The sequence below is a fragment of the Thunnus thynnus genome, chromosome 18, assembly GCF_963924715.1.
Source record: "Thunnus thynnus chromosome 18, fThuThy2.1, whole genome shotgun sequence".
Classification (NCBI taxonomy): Eukaryota; Metazoa; Chordata; class Actinopteri; order Scombriformes; family Scombridae; genus Thunnus; species Thunnus thynnus.
Genome location: NC_089534.1, coordinates 18311113 through 18332818, shown reverse-complemented (window position 1 = coordinate 18332818; position 21706 = coordinate 18311113). Strand labels below are relative to the sequence as shown.

General features: G+C 41.2%; 1 protein-coding gene across 5 annotated transcripts in view; it reads left to right on the top strand.

Moving 5' to 3' along the window:
* utrn (utrophin) overlaps positions 1-21706 on the top strand; it is a 181694-nt gene that overhangs the window by 3311 nt on the left and 156677 nt on the right. For 3 of the 5 annotated variants that reach the window (XM_067572502.1, XM_067572504.1, XM_067572500.1), the window contains exons 1-6: positions 7069-7182; positions 15063-15124; positions 16131-16223; positions 17542-17619; positions 19216-19308; positions 20100-20272. In XM_067572502.1, the coding sequence (XP_067428603.1) occupies positions 7098-7182; positions 15063-15124; positions 16131-16223; positions 17542-17619; positions 19216-19308; positions 20100-20272 (584 nt within the window). In that variant the 5' untranslated portion in view covers positions 7069-7097. Of the gene's footprint in view, positions 1-7068; positions 7183-8380; positions 8488-15062; positions 15125-16130; positions 16224-17541; positions 17620-19215; positions 19309-20099; positions 20273-21706 lie in introns of those variants that run through there. The other 2 variants (XM_067572503.1, XM_067572501.1) reach the window with 2 other exon arrangements.

The window sequence follows — 21706 nt, the reverse complement described above, 5'->3', positions numbered from 1 at the left end:
GATTTGTTGTTTGTCAGAAAATTAATCGGCAACTATTTTGATAATTTTTGACACTTGCTGATTTCAGTCTCAAATGTGAGGATTTAATGCTTTTCTTCATCATACATGGTAGTAAACAGAGTATAGTTGCTTTTGGACTGTTGGTCGGAGAAAATAAGAAATCTGAAGATGTCACGTTTGACTGTTTGATGTTTGAAGTGAGTTTGGTGTCTGTCTCATGCCAAACATTCGGCCCATCATAACAAGACATCACTATTTTACAAAACAAGCATCCTCCATGCATCATGATAATGATAAATATGATGATTTAGTTCATAATGAATGAATAAATGAATGAATGAATGAATGAATACATGTATCCAAGTGTCATTGATCAAAGAGCCCACATGGGCTCACAAGACACTTCTTACATTACATGCAGAGACAAGAGAAAACAAAAAGAAAAGAGTCAAACATATGGCACTTTATTATTATCCATACAGGTCAAACGTAGTTCTGTACATATATCAGATATAAACTTAATAAATTAAACATGCAACCCTTTCATGCACTGATGTATTAATCTGAGCTAACCTGCTAAACTAAACACCATGTATGTAAACGTTTACTGAAGTCATAGTCACCATAAGGTGGAAAATCATTGCTTTCAATGGATTATTTGTGCTTCTTTCCACACTTGCACTCTTTGAACCCCTAACTTCATTTGACTGACATTTCTTGGATAGTGTGACCTGTAATGTAGTGCATTATGGCATGAAGGCGTCTGTACCCAGATTCAGAATGTAGTGGCTTGTGATTTTGTGATGTCAGGAGTTTGAAACATATCTGACAGCTATTATGCATTCCTCCTGCACACAGCTCATCTATGCTCTCTCTCTCTCTCTCTCTCTCTATTGTTAATCTTTAAACAGAGCAGAAAATAGTCTGAAGAAAAGTGTTTAGGTTTATCCGTCCTAACCAGTCCATGTGCCAGCTTTCCCTGGGCCGCCCAGCCTCAGAAAGCTGGCAGAGTCCGTGCCAGGAATTCCACCGTGCCGACGGAGTAATTTACAACGCTTGTCTTCAGACCACAATGCTTTTCCTACAAAGATTCAGGTTTCCTAGCAACCCCAAAAGTAATGTTTTCTTTTATGGCAAAGAGGGGAAAATTTAGCACGTAGCTTAGCCACTCACTAAATCAACCCTCAAAATACCAGAGAGCACATTTGTATCAATATAACCTGCAGGCCATGGCTCAACTGTTTCTTATCTTCACTCGGAAGATGTGTTTTTTGGTGGTTTGTGTGTAGTTGGTGGTATTACAGAAGTATGGCTGAAATTAGGTGTTCTATTTCATAATTCAGAGAGGATGTGAAGTGTGTCAACCTTAGCGAAACTTCTGAAAAACCTCTTTTTCACCAGGACACATTGAGTATACATTCCCCCCTCCGCTCTAAATAAAACACCTGCTCTTCTTTGCATCATCACACAATTCATGGCTTTACAAATCAAAATGCTCCCAGGTGCTGAGGCTTTTAAAACTATAGAAACAAACCTGTGTGGTGTCTGTGTCAGAAATTGAGACAAGAAGATGGATAGTGAGAAAGAGAGAGATTTGTAACCTATAAGTGCTTTGAGAGGTGATTGACGAGCAGGTGTGTGTGTGTGTGTGTGTGTGTGTGTGTGGGGTGGGCAGGTGGAAGGATGTTTTTACAGCTGAGATGAGCCTTGCGAGAAAAGCATTAGCGCACTTGTTCATGTGATTTCCATGCCGGACACTATGTGGGCGTGTTTGAATGGTTGACGTATTTATTCACAACAGCGGAGTGTCTACTCACAGCATGCGCACACACACACACACCTTAGACCTGTCTGTTTTTGTCATCACTACTGATTGGCAGAAAGTTATCACTGGTCATGTGGAGCAAGTGAGCACATTCTGTTGTTTTAAAGCCTCTGTTTAGTTATTTCAGCCAGTGTGTGCTCCATTTGTAAACTAGTACTAAAGTGAGATCATTGTTGGTGTGTGTTGTTGCTCTGCCTTCCATGATGGAGGTCAGTTAGTTAGACAGTCTGTCACCCTTTCACGGACATATATGCACACTCATGCCTCTTAAGGGGCATGAGGAGGTGGTGGCTCATGTTTTCCAGCATGTCAAGTTGTTATGTAAGCCCACAATGGATCAGGGATAGAGAGAAAAACGTTAGGTAAGGAACAGAGGAAGGAGGGTGCAGGTCTTGTGAAGCTGGAGAAACCAGTACATCTGGGAGAAATGACTCTGTTATCAACTACATAACGACCATTTTCTTGCTTTTGTCAACTAAGCAAAGGTGACAGGTTAAAACATGAACACATGACCAACATCTACCTGTTGTATGTGGCTAACACTTTGCTTTTGATCAATTAATTGCTAAGTCCTTTATCAAGAAAAACAGTAAAAGATAGCTGGTTCCAGCTTCTCAAATGTGAGCATTTTTGTTTCATGTTATTGTAAATTAAATATCTTTTTTTTTTCTATTTTGTCACATTTCACAGAAAGAAATCATCAACACATTAATGAAACAAACTGTTAGTTGCAGTCCTAAAATTGACCTTAAAGGCTGAACTCTGTTGATGTGTGTGGTTTGCCACATGGCGCTGCAGCTCTAAAGAGGCTGAAACAGATGTTTAAGGAGTGCTTGCAAACACTATTTGACAAAGTTCTGGTTGGGTTAGCCTATAACCCCCCACAACCCCCCTGCCCCAACACTATCTACCTATCCTGGCTCCACTTACCCTCCCCCTGCCCATTCCAGAGTGCAGACAAATGTGAAAGGTCAAATATCATCCACAGGGTTATGGGCTGTTGTTTAACAGCCATTACACAATAATGGACACTCACCTGAGGTTTTTTTTCTCCTGGTTTATTTGTCACCTGAGAGCTCTAGCGGGGAAGAGCCCTCTCAGAAATTCACTTTCAGAGCTTTGGTTATCTGACCCGCTCTTTTTCCTAATCTTTCTCCATTGTTTCTGCCTTGTTTCTGCACATTAGCATCTCTCTCTCTCTCTCTCTCTCTCTCACGCTCCTATTATTTAGAGTGTAATGGAGCATTTGTAAATGTAACAATAACAGTGTCACTCCCAAGCAACATAAAATAGATTGCATCATCATCATCAGCTTTACCTGCTGAGCTACACACAGGGCCATCTGCTTGCACATTGTCTTTGGGTGCGATGCAGAACATAATGGAGAATATATTGTTGTATCTAACAAGAGAACAGGAATGTGATTGTCATCAAATGGAGGGTGTGGAGGGTGCGGTAAGAAGATTTTTTTGAAGATTTGTCACCAGACTAGCTCAGCTACATGTCATGCTTAATTCTAGCCTTGGCCTCATGTAGCAGGGTGGACCATGTAAATGGAAATATTTCAGCTGGTGTGTGTGTGTGTGTGCATCTGTGGAAAGAGACTGGATCACTAGTTCAGAAATAATTGGATGAGGCTATCTGGAGGCATGTTTGCCACTTATCTACAACAGTAAACACTTTTCAAACTATCAGTGATTGCAGTGCTATGCAGTGTTATGCAAATGCCTAATGATGGGTGTGCATCTGCATGTGTGGGTAGCATGGAACCAAAATCATAACAAAGAAGCTTTCACTACGGCCGCCCCTTCATTCTTAGATGTCATGACCTTCGTTTGTTTATTTCTTTGTTTCTGGTGTTAGAGCATCAGTCATCTATGGGTCTATGGTCAGTGAGAGTTCTCATGAGAGTATTTTGACTTTGAGACAGGGGGAGTGTCCATAGGGAATGCAGCTGGATACATCCTCACAGCAATATATATAGTACAAGTGTCTCTGCTGGATATGGTTGCCTGGGAAGTGGAAGGAAACAAGCTCTGCAAAATCCTGGCTGGAAATTTGGGAATGGAAGCACTGGCCGGAACATCTCCCCTGGGTGCGGTTGTCTGTGGGACTCTGCCTCTTTAGTCGATGTTCGTGTGTGTATGTGTGCATCCAGCAGCATACAGACACTCCACCCAGCCTAGATCACATTTAAACTCTCTAGAGTAGGCTGGAAAAGGCAGAAAATGATCTGTCTTTAGGGCTCCTGTGGTTGTTCAACACACACAAACCAGTCTCCTCTATCTGTGAATCTCCTCTTTCCCCAAAGCAAACCCTCCTGCTTTAAATCCCCTTCTCTGCCCCCTTTTCCGAGCTCATTAGGCCTACAAAGCCATGTTGCCCAATCTACCTTCTGACCCTTCGCATGACAGGATTTACTAAAACAAAAAAACAGGCTGAGGCCTGGAAAGAGTTCAGATTAACCCTTTAAAGCTACAGTGATATTTCACTACTGAGTAAATAACTTAAAGGAATTGAAATGTCCACCTTCTCATAGCCTTGAAGGTTTTTGTCTTTTGGCCATTGTTACAAGTTTGTTGCAAGTATATTTCTTACAGAATTCAAAGTATGAAACATTTTTGACACTGTTAACAGAGGTGATACCAAAAACTGTACAGTTAGGTTTTCCAGTAGTTCAGACTATTACAGATCCATCACAACTTGGAGGAAATATTACTCCAGTGCTGCACAGAGTGGTTGGAGATAGGTAGATATTGTGGATTTAGAAATGGGAAACTACTACTTTCCATGGGTGGAGTCCTGTGGCATTGTGGGAAGTGCATTTTCCATCTCTTTCTCTTGGATGTAGGCTAGACCCCTGACTCATCCGCTCCGTGTGTGTGTGTGTGAGAAAGAGAGAGAGAGAAGCACAGCCATCATAGCCACTGCCACTTTTTAAATTTTTTTTTTCTTAATGATTTTTTTTTTTTGTGTGTGGCTTTTTAACTTTTTTTTATTAGACAGATTAAAGTTGAGGTGGAGACAGGAAACATGGGGGGATAGAGAGGGTAACAAAGGTCCCTAGCCAGAATCTAACCATCACTCATTAAATACATTTAAAAGCAGCAATTTTCTACTGTGGCCCTGAAAGCTCAACACACTGCAAAAAGACAAAGCACAAGCAAATTAATAAAAACAAGTATTTGGTTGTGCTTCTGTATTTGATTGTGTCTTCTCACAATGCGGCATTTTCAAAATGCTGTGCATGTGTTGTCAAATTGATGATGTTTTTTTTTTTTTTTTCATTTGCTTGTGTTTTGTGTTTTTGCGTGTGTTCTCTTAAGTGATAGTATATCTTGCATTTCTTGGTCCTGATCCTGTTGAGATAATAATCATAACAACAAAAGTTATTAAAGGAATAGAAAGGAAATCCCTTGTAAAAGGTGCAAATATCAAATTCTGCTTCAATAGTATGTCCACTTAAGGCCTTAATGCATTGTTGCAAGTTTGATAAAAGTATTTGCCTCTTGCTTTTTCATGACTCTGTGGTGGAGGAATCACTTACTGAAATCAAAGCTGATAATCAGCAGGGCGGCTGAGGGAAACAGGGCACAACAAAAAAGTTAATTACAGAATTTTATCACAACCTCCTGCAACACACTGAACATCAAAGAGTGACGATCCGATGTAGATTTTATTTAGGAAAACAGATTTTTTCGTCAGTGGAGACTCAGCGTTGAATAGTGATGCCTGTTAGTACAAGAAAAACGCACGGGCATGTGTCTGACCTGGATTGTAAATGATTTAGCCGTCATGTAGACCAGATCATGTGTGGTCTCTTTGGCTTGTGGGAGAGGAAGCTTCGGTGGTAAGGTCAGTTCAGGATCTTTCCATTCCAGACTCAGGACCCCTCTGGCTACGGTTCATTTTATGTTTATAATGCATTATGGCATAAAAGGACTAGTATCAAAATATAATTTGTTGCTTGCAGTCTCTACATTTCATGTGAACTCAGGTTTGTGGTAAGACATGAATTAAAAGGTTTCATTCATGTCTTCCTAATGCATGTGTGTGTGTGAATGTGTGTGTGTGTGAGAGAGAGGGACAGACAGATGTTCATGACGGTGTACACACACTCGCGCTGCTTCACTCCAGCAGCTCGACGATGGATGCTCTCGGGTTGGTGTGCGAATATGGAATGACAGAGGGGGGGCGCCTATCTGTGGGTTCATGACTGATGCAGCCCAGTGGAAAGTCCCCTTTTGGTCTCTGATTCCTTCAGTCGCTGCCAAGACTAGCCTCACCCATTCATTCCTCTGAGTTGTGACCAGACCAGCTGCCTGCGACTCTCTACGGAAGGAAGTAGATTTTAATTCAATCAGACTCTGGAAGTTGGTCACGGGTGGACCGGGCCGGTATTCCTCCTCTACTTCCTCTTTGTTAAGGAAAGGAAGAGAAAAAACAAAACACAGGAAAAAGAACTTTCTCTCTCTGCCTCCCCACCCCTAACCCCCCCCCCGCCTCATCTCTCTCTATCTCACCCTCTCTGTGTGGGAATAGAGTTGTTTATTCAGTTGCCCCCTCATTGACTAAATATGTCAATGAGCAAATGGACTCGAGCCTTTGCCCTGCTCTCTGTTCCACTGCGCTGGCTCACAGACCTGCGTTAAATGTCAGGAGCTGTGTCACTTTTTGTGACTGTGTGTCCTGCAACACTTATTCTGTGAGTCATTATGTTAAATTGTCTCTTTCATGTAAACATTCACAAAGGAAATGTCTGTCGTGGCCCGGAGTGTCAGCAGCGTGTTTTCAGGGTTAAGGTCACTGCGGGTCATGTTTATCTCCTGTCACTTCCTGTGACGTGAGAGAATGAGAGCTGTCGTGTTTTCAGGGGAGAATCAGCTGTCAGTTGCAGCGCTGCATATGGCATGCGCACGCACACACACACACACGCACACACACACACACACACACACACTCAATCAAATCTGTGTCACCTGTCACTTACCTTTTAATTGAGAAGCTGAAACAGCCCCTGCTCTTGTCACTCACCCTCTTGTCGCGTGTGTGTGTGTGTGTGTGCGCGTGTGTGTGATGTCACTACAAGCCAGCTCAGCGCCCCAAATACACACACCCATAGTACTCGATAAATGCAACACCTCTACTTCCTCCTTCTCTTTCCTGTCGCATCTGTCACTCTCCCACCACCACCGCCACCACCACCTTGTCTTCCTCTTCCGGATTTGTTTGTTTCATTATGTTTTTTTAAAAAAAAGACTTGCTTTCCATCATGAGTTTGAGCAAGTGGATGTCGTGGAGAAAGCGTAGCTTTTTCAGGAGGAAAGGGAAGCGTGAGAGCAGTCTGTGTGATCTAGGTAAGTGTAAGAGCACATCTGTAGTACATCTGTGGAGGAGTTAGACATCCAATTTAAAGGAAGCGTTGCTGAGAACTAAGCTGTTTATGCACGTCGTTTACCAGTTGACTTGCCACTTCATCTGTTTTACTAGTTGAAAGGGCTTTAAAAACCAAACCGAATCTCCAAAACTTAAAAAAAATCCATCTCTCATGCAAGTGAATATTTCTGTTTTATGTCTTAACGATGAAACGCACAGCTTTCATCAAACAGAAAGAGCGTGACCTTCAGAAACGTAAACAGAAACTGCTCTTCAGTTGCAAAAAAAGATGTGTGAATGTGAAATAAAGGTGAATGATTCAGTCATGTGGTACTATTTCACAATGTTTCACACTTTTCCACTTTTTTGCATGTGAAGAGCTTTCTGTTATTTTATTTTTTTTTCTATTGAAGTGCAGGCCTTATATTTTGATTAAACTGTTCACCTTGGCTACACACACCTGACAGCACATCTTGTTAAATCTGGAGTCAAGAGTGCAAATGTTTCCACACTGTTGAATTCGTCTCTCTCGCTTTGACAGACTTTACTGTAGTTATTTAACGACCCAGTATTTTCCACCTTCTCTCTGTGTGTTGCTTGTGACAGTTGCATAATTGTGTATGAGGTTAATAGTCTCTGTGTAAGGATAAGTTTAATATACTATATGTGGGGTCGACGTGTTCCAAATTCCGAGTTTGTAGATTTCCATCGAATGTAGATTAGAAAGTTAATGCCTTCTCTTAATCACATCGCCTCCACTGCTGCCCCATGTTTTGTCTTTGTTTGTGTGTTGATCTCTGGCTGATATACCCTTCTTTGTCTCTTTTCTCCATCTTGTGACGGCACTTGCATTCTGTCCTGTTGCATGCTAGGATGGTGCCAAACAGAGTCTCAGTGTTTTATCTGTGTTCACCCCCTATCCCACAATGCATTATGACTCCTCACCCGTGGCTTGCCCTGTCCTGCCCCCAATCTTTTTTCCTTTCATTGACAGTGTCCCTCTTTCCCTCCTCTCTCTCTCTCTCTCTCTCTCTCTCTCTCTCTCTCTCCCCCCTCTACTGTTGCTGCATTCTTCTGATCTTTTCCTCCCTCTCTGGTCAAGGAGAGACAGGCAGAGGAGGAGAGGCAGGCAGGAATGTCAGATTCTCCCTAGCTCTCCTGCTGATACTCTTGGGTCTATCTCTTCTTACCTGTTTTTTTTTATTTTTTGCCTTTTGCTGCTTCTTTGGATCAGCATTTTGGCGGCCTACGATAAAAGATGGCAGACTATGGGCTCAAACTCAGAGGTAGGAACTTTTGACAGGTGTGTGACACATGGCTTGGTGACAGCTAGGTATGCCACAGGTGGTGCTGCGTGTTTTTAGTGCTGCTGTGCAAATTGATCAAGGTATATGCCAGCTTTGAACTGGTTGGATAGAATATGATGTTTGCTATGAAAGCAAGATAGTAGTTTTTCAAGTGGATTGTCATTTTGCCAGCTTAATTAGTTGCTATTTAGTATTATATGTGCTTCTTCACAGTCTTTGGTAAGTAGACCACAAGGCACTGCAGTGTTTACCTAAGTTCTGATATTGAGTGTAAGCATAAATAGGTTTCCTGAACATCTAAATCTTGTGTTCAGTAGTTTGTTTTTTTTTGGACAGGGATACAAAAATGGAAGCTCTGTATGTCTTTATACTAAAATCATTTTTCAAACTACAAACATGTTCTTCTATCAGTAACCGAGCCAATAGTGGGATAGTGAATAAATGAATACTATATTGGACTTAAAGACATTTAATAGAAAATAATAACTGGGCTGGATTGTGAAGAAATGTCTGGATGAAGCAGAAGTTTTATCTTCCCCTCTCATATTATTAGCTGCAGCAGTGATTTACAGTTTTCTTTACCATTTCCATATATATATATATATATATATATACACACACACTTCAATTTTTATTGCTTTTTCAGCTCTGGTTACAACACATATACAGCACTCATATAATATGACACAGAACAATATAACACTAAACAAATACTACAGAATTGTTTGTCAAGGGCAGCTGAGACATGTACACATTCTCATTACCACTTATTCCATATCTTAACAGTTCAGTTATTTGTTGGCATCGTCATGTTTCATGTAAATGATCCACTTTTCTCAGTTCTTGTCGGAAATATTGCCTTTAACTCTTAGCAGGTATGCCAACTTTTCCATTGAAAAGATATCCTGGACAATCTCAAACCTCTTTCCCTGGAGGATTAGCTTTATACCAGTTTTTTTTATAGGTTTTTTGCTGGCTGTAAGTAGAATTTTTACCAGATATATTACAGAACAGTTGTTTGGAATAGCTTATAAACTCTCTCCATACTTGTGAGTTAGTAGTATGTACACTGTGTCACACATTTTGCACCATGCTTCATCTGAAATTTCTATATCAAGTTCTGATTCCCATTTGTTTTTTATGTTTAGTATTGAGTTTCACAGTTTTCCTGTTTCGTCCCAGGTTTGAGGAGTGACCTGGCTCGCTGCTCACAATTCATCACCCCGCTCTGACTTTTACTAGGTCCCAGTACCCCCTCACCTTGCCGTTCTCGTTCACTCCTAATTACTTGCACCAATGCGCGCATCTACACAAAACACAAAGGTGTTTTTCAAGCAGCTAAGTGGGGATACGGGTTAATCTTTCTGGACGTTTGGAGTGTTTTCCTTACAAATTCCCAGATCTCAGCGAGGGAAGAGTGTCAACAAGGCTCTGCCGGCTGGGACAAGCTTAGACAAGTGACCACTGGAGGGAGGAGGGAGGAATGCTTGGGAAATTATAGGAATTCTATGCATTCCTCTCAACCTACAGAGTCAAAATAAAACACATATCTGCAATCAGACTGCAAATAGGATTTGTGCGCTTTTTTTTGTGTATGTATGTGAGGAGAGAAGAAAAATTTGTTTGAGGGCATGTAAGTTTAGTGATGGACAGTGGTTGACTTGAAAGCCCATCATTGTGATTGTTGCAGGATTGTGTGTGTGGGTGGAGGGGGGGGGGGGGGGGTTGTGTTGTACTGCGAAAGACAAGACAGCCAACAGCTGAGTCTCCTTCCAGACTCCCATCAAGGTGAAGTTCACACCGGGAAATTTTTTTATGAGCGCAGCCTCACCTTGAGAGTTGTTCCATAGCCAAGATGATACTTTCTTAATGCTTCGTCAGCGTTCACCTGAGAAAAGCACGCACTTTGTTTTTCAATTTCACTAAAATAGGTTTAATTTTGATGCAGTGACTTTGAACATCATGACAACATTCAGACATGCATCTCAGTTGGTATTCTGCCAGTTAAACTTCCGGTCATTCCTATGGCTAAATGTAAAATGTGGTCAGTCAGTGACGACATAGATTTTAAAGCTCTACTGAGACAACGACTGTGCTGTGAAAATCGTGAGGGATAGGTTAAGTTTTAACTGTTAAGTATAACTTGGCTGAAGGTAACAACTGCTGCTCACCGGTGCGGCTAAACTTCGCAAATATCTCTATTTGTTTAAGCTCCGAGCTCTCATGTTTACAGTGTGATGCTGCCGATGGTTTGTTTGATTTTCACCTCAGTGCCTCCCACCGTTTCCCTCCTTCTCCCTGCTGTGTGGTCACAGGCTCTCTCCACCTGTGAGATGAAGGAGGGAGGGAGTGTTACACTGGGAGTCTGGGGCTGTATATTTTATGTGTGTGTCTCATCTGTGTTCCCAGCTGGTTGCTTTGAGGAACATGTGTGTTTTTTTTTTTGCCTGGTTTTGTCTTGTTTTGCGGGTTGTCAGCGGTTCATTTTTCTCAACCGTCTCAGTGCTTGCTTATGTAATGTTGGTCAACACTGGGTCATGAAAATGGGAACAGCTGTGCAATTTGATAGATGATGGTCATAGTTCAAAATCATAAATTTGTATCCAAATGCTTTTTTAGGAGGGGGGGGGGGGGTTTGTAGAATTTATTGCCTTGGTTTTTTTTTAATTCATTCATTTTTTTTAAGCTTTCCAGTAGCTGACCGAAGCTCTGGTGTTAGCACAAAGCTCTACTAAGAGACTGTGAACATAAGTGTTTAAGGTCATTGAAATGTTACACTCTTGTCATGTAAATTATTGCAAAAGTAAAAGAATTTGACCTGCATAAAACCTGAAACTCAACATTGCAGTCTTCATGCTGCTATGTGAGCATGCATGTGTGTACATACAATATATTGAGAGTGTGCATGTGCTCAGTGAGCTATGAGAAGATACAAGTGGGGTTTACTCTTCCTGATATGATCATCACTTCCTGTTTGGCTGTTGAGGAAAATAAACACCTCTTTCTCAGCACATATACCGTACATGACTGTCACTGTCTGTATGTGAATCTGCCCTCCCTCCCTCCACTGTGTGACATCAGTTATGTTAAATACGATGACTGATTATTTGACAGGGGTTGGCTATTTGCTCAGCATACAAATGTGACTGTGATTCTCTTGCTTCGCTGTGCTTGTGCAGTTTGTTCGTTTCTGCTCATTGGGCTGATAGGATATCTTTATCATATGACCGAGTGACCCAGAAAGACTTCCAGTAAAAGCTGGCCAGTGTTACTAGATTATTGCTTGTTGCCTGGAATAGGGCCAAGCTAAAATGCAACTTCGTAATGTTATCACCAGGATCTCAAATTCATTGTCTTTTGTGTCTGCCTGATTTGTTTTTTTTTTTTATGAATGAAAGGATCACCTGATTTTCTTAGGAAATGATTAACATAACTAGAAGGCAGATCAGTTATCGTCAAAGGAATCCACTATTTGATATGTCTAATTTAAAATTGAAGTTAAACACCGAGGATTGTATCAGGTGAAATTGGTCGACTGCACACAGTTGTCTACTCTTTGCAGCAAAGGATCTAGAAAGACAAATGTGCATGGAGCTGTTTAAGAGACTGTTTGCATATCTCTCATCAGTTTTAAAACCTTTATTCCAGTGATCTGGCACTTTCTCACTTTTTCTATGCATACCTGACAAAATGATCTTTTGGGCTATATTGATTCAAGCTTATAGGATTGGTGTATTTTTACATAAAAATCTCACCCAGTTCAGTTTTAAAGTGAATATTCATTATACTAATAATGGGTATTTCTTGGTCCCAGAGCAGCTAATTGTCATAGACAGTAACACCTTTACTTATAGCTATTAGACACTAAATTTGTTTCAGGCTGAAGCTTATACATGCAGTTGAAGCTTAACCTGAAGCTTAAAATGCCTCAGGTGAGGACTACTAATTGACTAGCACACATACCACTGGCCAGTCACTTAAAGATCAGTGACTCAGACTATTTACAACTTAGCTGTGTTTATGTTTTTTCAATCATATAAATGTCAGGATAAGTAGTATGTATGACATACACACATGGCTGAAGTACTTGTGTGGCCATACATATGTAAATAGTTGTAAGTGAAATGACATAAGAAGACATGTGTAATGGTGTATTCATGTCGTTTATACACTCCCCTTGGGAAGGGTATTTCTCTCTCTTGCACACGCACACACGCACACACACACACACTCCAGAGCACACTTGCACACACACAGCTGTGCCGCTGCCTTGATCTGTCCAGCAGCAAGACATTCCTGTGCTGTGGTGAGTAGGAGCAGCAGACAGATTGAGGGGGAGCAGCGTGTATGAATTGAGTGTATTGTCCTCTCAAGGTGGTAAGGTGGAGAACCCAGGAGACCTGAGCCAACAGGGACCCTCTCCTTGGGGGCCTCGGAGGCCCTCCACAGGGTGCCGATAAGGCTGTAAGGATAGGAGGCCTCCTCATGAGGCTTTTTATAAAAGGAAAATTGATATTGTGTTGAAAGCATACCTGTAGTATACCTGTCCTGCTCCTCGTGCTAGACTCGGAGTTGTTTTTAAATGTTGTTGCCAACATTTTTCTCTCCCTCTGGCTGCCTCTCTCAGTCTGTTTGGCACTGTCTCCTTGTTTTTTTTCCAATTTTTTTTTGTTGTTTTGTCTTGTGGTCTAACTGTCTTTCTTTCTTCCTCTTCTTCGTCTGTCAGGACATGTTTAATCATTCTACCTGTTAATTATCCTCTGTGATTGATTGCCATCACTCATTGGGCCCCTTCTTATGGTACCTACCTGTTGTCTCCTGTATCCTACTTTTCATCACCTCCCTCTGCTGTCACTCCTTTGTCTTCTTCACCCTTAAGAAAGAATCCTTCATGTATTGTTGTTAGTGCCTGAGATTTATGTGGAAAATGGGTCAACATGCTCTCAGTAGAACCTTAGACAGTGTTTAGGTTCATTGCTTTCTAAAGAAAATAGCACAGAGAAAGGACACAGTGCAAATATATACCAGCCTAGGCAACTAGCCTTCCATGCTTCATACTTTTGTCCCAGTCCCAGTCATCTTCCTTTCCAATGCCCCTAATATTTCTGGAGCATTTAGATAATATAGAATTCATGTTTGTCCATTTCCAACCAAAGATCAGAAGGAAAAATAGAAAAATGTATATTCAGTCCTCACTCACAGTGACATGTGACACTGAATAGTAAGAATAGCTACTTGACGGCAACTTTGCTGCATCCAACATGTTTGACAACTTCTTTTTTTTCAAATCCAGTCAATAAGTCGACCCAAACCTCTAGCTAGCTTTACAATCTGTCGATGGTTTCACACCATTAATCTCATCTTGTCACCTCTTCACCTCCATCACCCCCACCTCTGGCCTCCTTTTGCAGTACATTCTTGTTTTTATGCCCCTTATCACCCAGCTAGCGTCTGCACACACTCACACACACACACACACACACACACACACACACACAACATACACTCCACACACCCCAAACAAAGAAGCCGACGACCGCTGGGGCTGGTGATCATAACCTTTGACCTTTTGTTCAGTTCATGGTGCTTTACACAGCGGCTAGTTGAATGACAGTGGCAGTTTAAACGCACATACACTTTACAGCTTCTCCTCCCCCAGATTACAGTCTTAGACCTCAGTCATGGTGCTTAGAAGCAGATGTGAATGCATTTCTCTTTTTTGGCCCTATTCCCTCAGGTGAACAATCCTGGAACAAAGTGACAACTTAATGAACTGGTTATTTAGGAGGCCACAGGAAGGGCACACACTTGAAGAACATCCTGTATATCCTGGGATTGTTTATTACACGACTGTGTCTCCTTATTTTTAAAGATGAATTCTTTCCAGGGCCCCTTAAAGTCCTGTCCTATTTTTGTTTCATTTAATTTTATTTGACTCTAAGTTATGACTTCTGCAAGTGCACGAGCTACTCTAATGCATTACAGGAGCCAACCATCGCCCAGGCACATCAAAGCAGCTGACCCTCTGCCTGACACACAATGAGGCCTTATTAGAGTGCCATGCTGGAGAGAATAAAGGAGGAGCAGGGAGTCAAGCGGGAAGAAAATGTGAAATATTTGCACAACTGGGTTCAGATACCAGGGGAACATTATAAATGGGCCAGGGCTGGAGCACACGTGCAAACAGAGAGTTTTTTGTCTTTTACCTCTGACGTTACCCACATTTTGACATTTTGTACACATCATCCAAATACTCCCTCTTGCCTACATTTTGTTCCTATGTAAATGTGTGTAATTTTCTGATGTTCCAGCCGCATTGATCGCAATGCTTTTAAGCCGTGATGCCTCTAGCTACAATTACCATTTACCAGCATGTCAGTGTGTGTGTGTGTGTGTATGTGAGAGTGAATTTGGCCAATAAGTTCCTGAAATAAACAAGTGGAAATGTTCCTTTGCTGCTGTCATCAAGAGACTGACCGTACGCACTGTTGATGTCAAGTCTTGATACACCTGTTCACCTGTCTCACACCCCCTCCTCTTTTTTTTTTCCACAGATGAACATGACACAGTACAGAAGAAAACATTCACCAAGTGGATAAATGCACAGTTCTCCAAGGTAAAATAAAAATATGTAGACAACTTAGTTTAAACGGATGCTGACCCTTTATTGCACCAATTAAAACACACAATAAAAAGTTAATTATTTTAGAACTTACATGTGCTTCCTCTGCATGAGATTGAAATAAAAGTTTCTGACAAGGGACTGAGGTGGTTGCATTAAATGTAGGTTATTTCAGTCCTGATATAATCAGTCTATTTCTGATAAAAAGCAGATTTTTGTGATATTATACTTCTCCTCCCTCGTTAAAGAGGGTGACGTGCCTGCAGCAAGCATGGCTACTATCAGGACCGTAAATTCAACTGTTGAAATGTTTACTTCTCACTATATAAATCTTGTTGAACTTATTGTACTGCTCATTGCAAGCCATTACCATATCTCATCCTCATATGTTAAAACAAAGCATGAGAAGTATTTGTGATTGGATCCCGGTGCTATGCTCAGTGGACTAAACACATCATTTTGTTTCAGTACATTTCTTAGTCCATGACTCTACCCAGCAATCATTTCTGTCTGAGAACTAATGGCTTTATATGTGTGGTCCTGTTTTTATATTTCATCATTCCCCTAAACAAACCATTCAGAGAATTGTGTTAAATATGTGCACTCTTGTTTAAATATTTGCACTCCTCAGACAGGGCAACATAATCCCTGCAGCTCTTAAATGCTTTCAGTTTCACAATCCTCCCTTACATTTGCTTTTTTCAAAGTGTTGAATGTCTACAGCTATGATTGTGGTTCTTATTGCCTACCAAAGTTTCTCTTCTTCTTTTCTATAGCTGGCGCTTTGTAAATCCCGCCAAACATACCTGTTGAAAGTAGCTGCCTTTTTTATTTAATTACATGTAAATGTTGTGACTTCTCAAAAGATTTAAGTCCACTTTGACATAATTTTGTTTTAGTGACAATCTGACATCTGTCATAATTTTCAATGTTCAAATAATTTGTGAATCTCCACATTTCCTGAGTTGATTAAAATGTTGACTTGATTTTCTCCAATCAGACGGGTAAGACGCCCATCAAAGATATGTTCTCTGACCTGAGGGATGGGAAGAAGCTGTTGGACCTGCTGGAGGGCCTCACTGGCACTGTCCTGGTAAGTTTTTTTGTATGTGTGTATTGAGGTTTGCACACTTTTTGTCTCACAGTTTTAACATTTTTAGGAACAGAGAAACCTGACCTTTAAAATTCCTGAGAATTGTTTCAGTACTGTTTGACTTCATTTGGAACTTGAGCTGTGGCATGAAGGAAACAAGATTGGTTTGCAAGCACATTTTTATCAAACTGAACAACAAGGACAACGTATTCAAAACAAAGATTTTCAAGCAAGGAATTTAACACCACCCATGTGCTTATGGATTTGTGGGCAATACAATTGCAATGTTTTTCATAGCTGAAGGGTGACTGCTGAATCCCCTCAAGCCAGCACAAGCACATCTATTACTTCATGCAAAAACTAAATCTAATGTAAACATTAAAGCTTCACATGGGGCCTTAGCAGATCTGGTTTAGTTCCTGAAATAGAACCAGCTAAATCAAAAGCAGATGTGTTGCAAACTTATTGCATCTCCAATTTCATCAGTTTTGCTCGTTCTTACATTATCTGAAACTTTGTCAATTTCTTCATATGTGTATTTTCTGCATGGGTGTGATTTTCCATAAGACACTTAAGTTTTTACTTAACTAATTAAATTGACATTTTAATTACTGGCTTCCCACCCAATACTCCATCAAAAAAAGAATGGGTAAAAGTGCAATTCATACATTTCTTTCAGTGTCCCATCCCTGTGTATGTATGTGTATGTATGTGTATTTGCATTTGCATACACACACACACACACATTTTTGTGTCACTCACTGATTATTCTTTTTTTATCACTGTCACCTCACTGTCGCCCCTTCAGCAGCATATCTGCTGTCTAGCACCTGCAGCTGTACAAGTGCCAGCTGTCTCTATGCCATGCAAACAGGCACACACAGACACACACACACACTATAGCAGAATACTAATTCTATAATTGAGTGCTAATGAGTGGCTGAGGTATGTGAAGATTTGCATTTGGCAGCCATTCATCCTGTCATTCTTTCTATAAGTTGGCCTGCGGACACTGCTGATAGAGTAATGGGTGTGATGAATGTATGGGGAGAAACACTCTGTTGAGTGATGGCAGATCTTTTCTTTGTGTAGCAATGCCTCACATCATATATTTCAGGCTCTAGTTTGATCTGGGACTAAGTGTGTGTGTATTCGTAAATGAATATGTCAATGATTCCACTGAAACTCATTGCTCTAAATCTACTCCATTCATCTTAGGTGATTTTATGAACTGTCAAAGATCCCTGCAGCTTTATGATTGGCAAGTGAACAATGAACATGCTGTCAGCTGATTTATGCTGTGTTTCCTCTTCCTCAGACCAAAGAGCGAGGATCCACCAGAGTGCACGCTCTTAACAACGTCAACAAAGTACTTCAAGTTCTACATCAAAATAATGTGAGTACTTGCTTATTTTTTTCGTCACATCAGCTGCTGTTTGGTGGACGCTTCCAGCCAAATCACATGCACCAGTTCTTATTAACCAGGTTCCACGAAGGCCAAAGAGTCTGCAGAGTTTAGTTTAAGCCACGTAGTACAGCTGCTGATTGCTCTCATTAACACACCATCAGCCAGAAAGAGGGAACTAGAATGACCAGTAAAATTAGCTGTTAGTTGTTGTGTTTTGTCGTAGTAAAACTTGCAGACTCGGTATATTTCCAGCACAGGTGGCACTGGCTTGATTCATATTAGTAACACTTCTTGTAACTACCCAGGACTACATGTTCTCCTGTGGCCTTTCTTCTGAATGTGCCATTCTGTCTGCACTGTGTTCTGTATCTTTCTTTGTCTCTCTGCCTCCCTCAGTCTTTCGCTCCCTCGTCCCTCCTCCTCTCTGTGTAAAATGGTTGGTCTTAATGCCTTGACCTCACCAGTGGGCTCTGGAGTTTGCATGGAAGCCCTGTTCCTGCAAGAGCCAGAGACTTTCAACTGGCAGAGAAGGCCAGAGTTCCCATGAGCCTGTAAAGTCTGCTGACTGGAGGAAATGAAATAAGGCCTTTGGATGGTTTTGAAAATAAATAGAAATTGTAAAAATACTTTTAAAACCACATTAATCATTCAAATATGCTTGAGTTTCATGTCATGTCTTAGTCGTGAAATAATGCATCTTTGCCGTCCACACTTAACATGAGTCTAATGCTGTATCTAGAGAGGAGCAGTGGCCACAGCATTGGAAAATCTCATGTGCAAAAAGCCTGTCATGTTTTTGTCTCCTGCTTGGCTTAGGTCGTCAAAAAAGCACTCAAGTGGCTCCCGTGTGAGATGCGTGAAACTTTTCCACTGTCAACTGCAACGTGCATGACAATCATAATAATTTCCCTGTGCAATCACGCAGACCCAGGCCTGTTTGCATTTGTAGAATTTATGTCACTGCAAACGGAAGAGGTCGGAGTATAGCGGGAACATGAGGCCGAGAGAAGCTATGCTGTAGCCAGACAGGCCTAATTGGGACTAGAGATGGGTCGCAGGTCAACTCTGTGGTAGAGAAAGGCGTCACTTTTTAGTTTGACCAGACACTTGACCTCATGTTCCACTCTGTGCCTTGATCCTCTCCTAAATATTTATATGTAATCATTCTACACTTGGCCTGACTCCTATGACAAGTGTCTGACAAACCTCACAGGTAGCAGTGGATGGATGTAATTAGGACACTATAATCCACTGTCTGTAAAGCATGGTTCAGAAGTACTCAGCTGTAGCAATGTGGACACTCATTAAGATTTGAAGCATTATTATTTACCCAGCTGCATATGGAAGCTCGAAGGTTACTATGTGATCAGAGTTGTTACTTTAAGTGTTTAAAATACATGAACGTACATACAAGCTTAATTGTGAAAGTTAATTATAATCAATGTAAACAAATGAGATTTTCACAGAGAAGATTTTATTATTTTATATGGTGTGTAATGAGGTTGAATTTGCTTGTTAATATTCCATTGCTTGTTATAATTATTTCTAGTGAGCTGCTGTCTTACTCTGTGCCCCCTCTTTCAGGTCGATCTGGTAAACATAGGAGGTACAGATATTGTGGATGGGAACCACAAGCTGACCTTGGGCCTCATCTGGAGCATTATCCTCCACTGGCAGGTGAGCACACATACATGCTGTTCCCTTCTGTCCTCCCAGATGCTGCATGTACACACACAAACCCTCATTAATGTTTGCTCTTACTGTGAACTCAGTGTTCACTAATATTCCTGAGGGATCAAAAATACAGATGACGTAAAAGCCATATTGATGTGCGCACATGCGTGCATGCATATCAACTTGCTTATCATCTGCTGCTGTGTGAGATTGACCCGCTGAAATATGAAACAACCATCTGGAGGAAAATAGCTAATCAATAGGTTTTATTAAAACAGTTTGAGCAATGATATTTCTTTCAATATTATTAAAAAAATTAATAATTATAACATATTTTTCATTATTCTTTCATTGTTATTAGTTTACCTTAATGCCACTCCTGTCACTGTATGCACAATTAATGGATTTGATATGTTTATGTTGTTGTGCATCCTAGACATGTCATTGTAGGAAACCTGTGGTTAGTTCATATACCCACGTTTGGATTAGCAAAGAATGTGTGGATATTTCTAAGCAGCCTGGTGTTTCTTGAAAAAACATAGCTCCTGCTGATGCTCTGATCTGCCTTGTCAATTCAAGGATTATTAGAGTTACAGTCACTTTCCATATCAACAAAATCCACAAGCAGAATTATCACAATAAAGCAGCTAACAGTAAGTTCCTGTATTATATCCTGGGAAACAAATGGAATCAAAATGTGCATTTTGCATATTTTAGCATGTTGCATGTTTTAAATGTTTATTCATCTTTATTTATATATGTGTCTTTTTTCTTTTTGGACTGTGTGCATATAGGTTAAAGACATCATGAAGGACGTCATGTCCAACCTTCAGCAGACCAACAGTGAGAAGATTTTACTCAGTTGGGTACGCCAGTGCACCCGTTCATACCCAGAAGTCAATGTGCTGAACTTTACCACCAGCTGGGCTGATGGCCTAGCTCTTAATGGCATCCTACACCACTTCAGGTGAGGACAACATAGACTCTGGAGGGTACTGGAGCATGAAACGTGGTCATGGTAACAATCATTACTTTACTGCTGTGACCCGTTAAAACTGACAAAAGGCTGAGGAGCCTACATTCATGTTGAAATTGATTGAGTTGCTGCTGTTCACTTTGTGTGTGACTATGCATTTTCCATAGTTCAAAACCCACATTATAGGCGTTACATATTTGACATGTGCCCTTTGATTCCAAATGTAAATCATACTGAGCACAGGCCAAGACCTTCAAACGCTGTCAAGAAAGCAAGGCCTGGAATTTAGAAGTGGGAGATGTTTAGGATCCTTTCTATAGCCTCTTTCACACATGCAGTGTATCCCTGAAATGTTCAGGAACATTTCCTGCATGGGGTCATGTGTGAATGGGAGCAGGGATCGATATTCAGGAAAATCTGCACTGCCAATTTCCCACCTCAAGACCTAGTAACATTTCAGGGAAAATGCTGGTACGGCTATGTTGTGAATGAAATCAGGGACAAGCATGTCTGTCAGACGAAAGACGCTTTCACATGGAGCAAATGAACCAATCACAAGACTCTGCTGATGACACATTTGAATCCGCGACTTGTTTACAGTTGCCATGCCAATGCTTTTGCGGGTGATTTGTCTCGCAAACTTGTTGAATATCAAAAACATGACATTGGCACTGGACAAAAACATCCCTTCACCCATCATGTAAATAATAAGAGACGTCTTCGGCCGCATACACATACTGTACATCCGGCCTTGCCCATCATCTTCTTCTTCTGTTTAGTTTTATGGCGGTTGGCATCCAAAAGTGTTGCATGACCGCCATCTGCTGGACCATCCCTTGCCCCATCTATTCCTGCATTGCCATTGCATGTGTGAAAAGACGCAAGCTGGAAATGTTCCTGAATGTAGCTGCATGTGTGAATAGTGAAAATCACTAGCGGCGCCTGAAAGGTTATCCCAGTAATATACTGGGAACTATGTGTGAAACAGGCTTATGTGAGTGTGTTTGTGTGTGTGAGGAAAAGAGAGTGAGGATACCCTGGCTGTGCAAGTGGCAGAAGGTCAGGTTGACAGGTCAGCACATGCTGGGTGTGTGTACACTGCTTGACTTGCTCTGTTTACGCCTGCCATGTCACTGTTTGCACACACTCGGTGAGCGAAGCGTCAGGGGTGTTCCCCCCCCCTCCTTTCTGTAACCCCTTGTCCTTAGCAGTGACACACACACACACACACACACAGGATTGTGAGCTGTGAGAAAGGCCAGTGTTGGTTTAGACCTGGGCCAGGGTTTAGGTGAATCACTGAACACACACATTCCAAACCCAACTGGCCTCAACAAAGGAAAGTCTTTTCTGTAGACAAGGCATATATATAAGTAAATATTTATGAATTTGTTCCTACATGAAGGATATGTGTATGTGATGTAA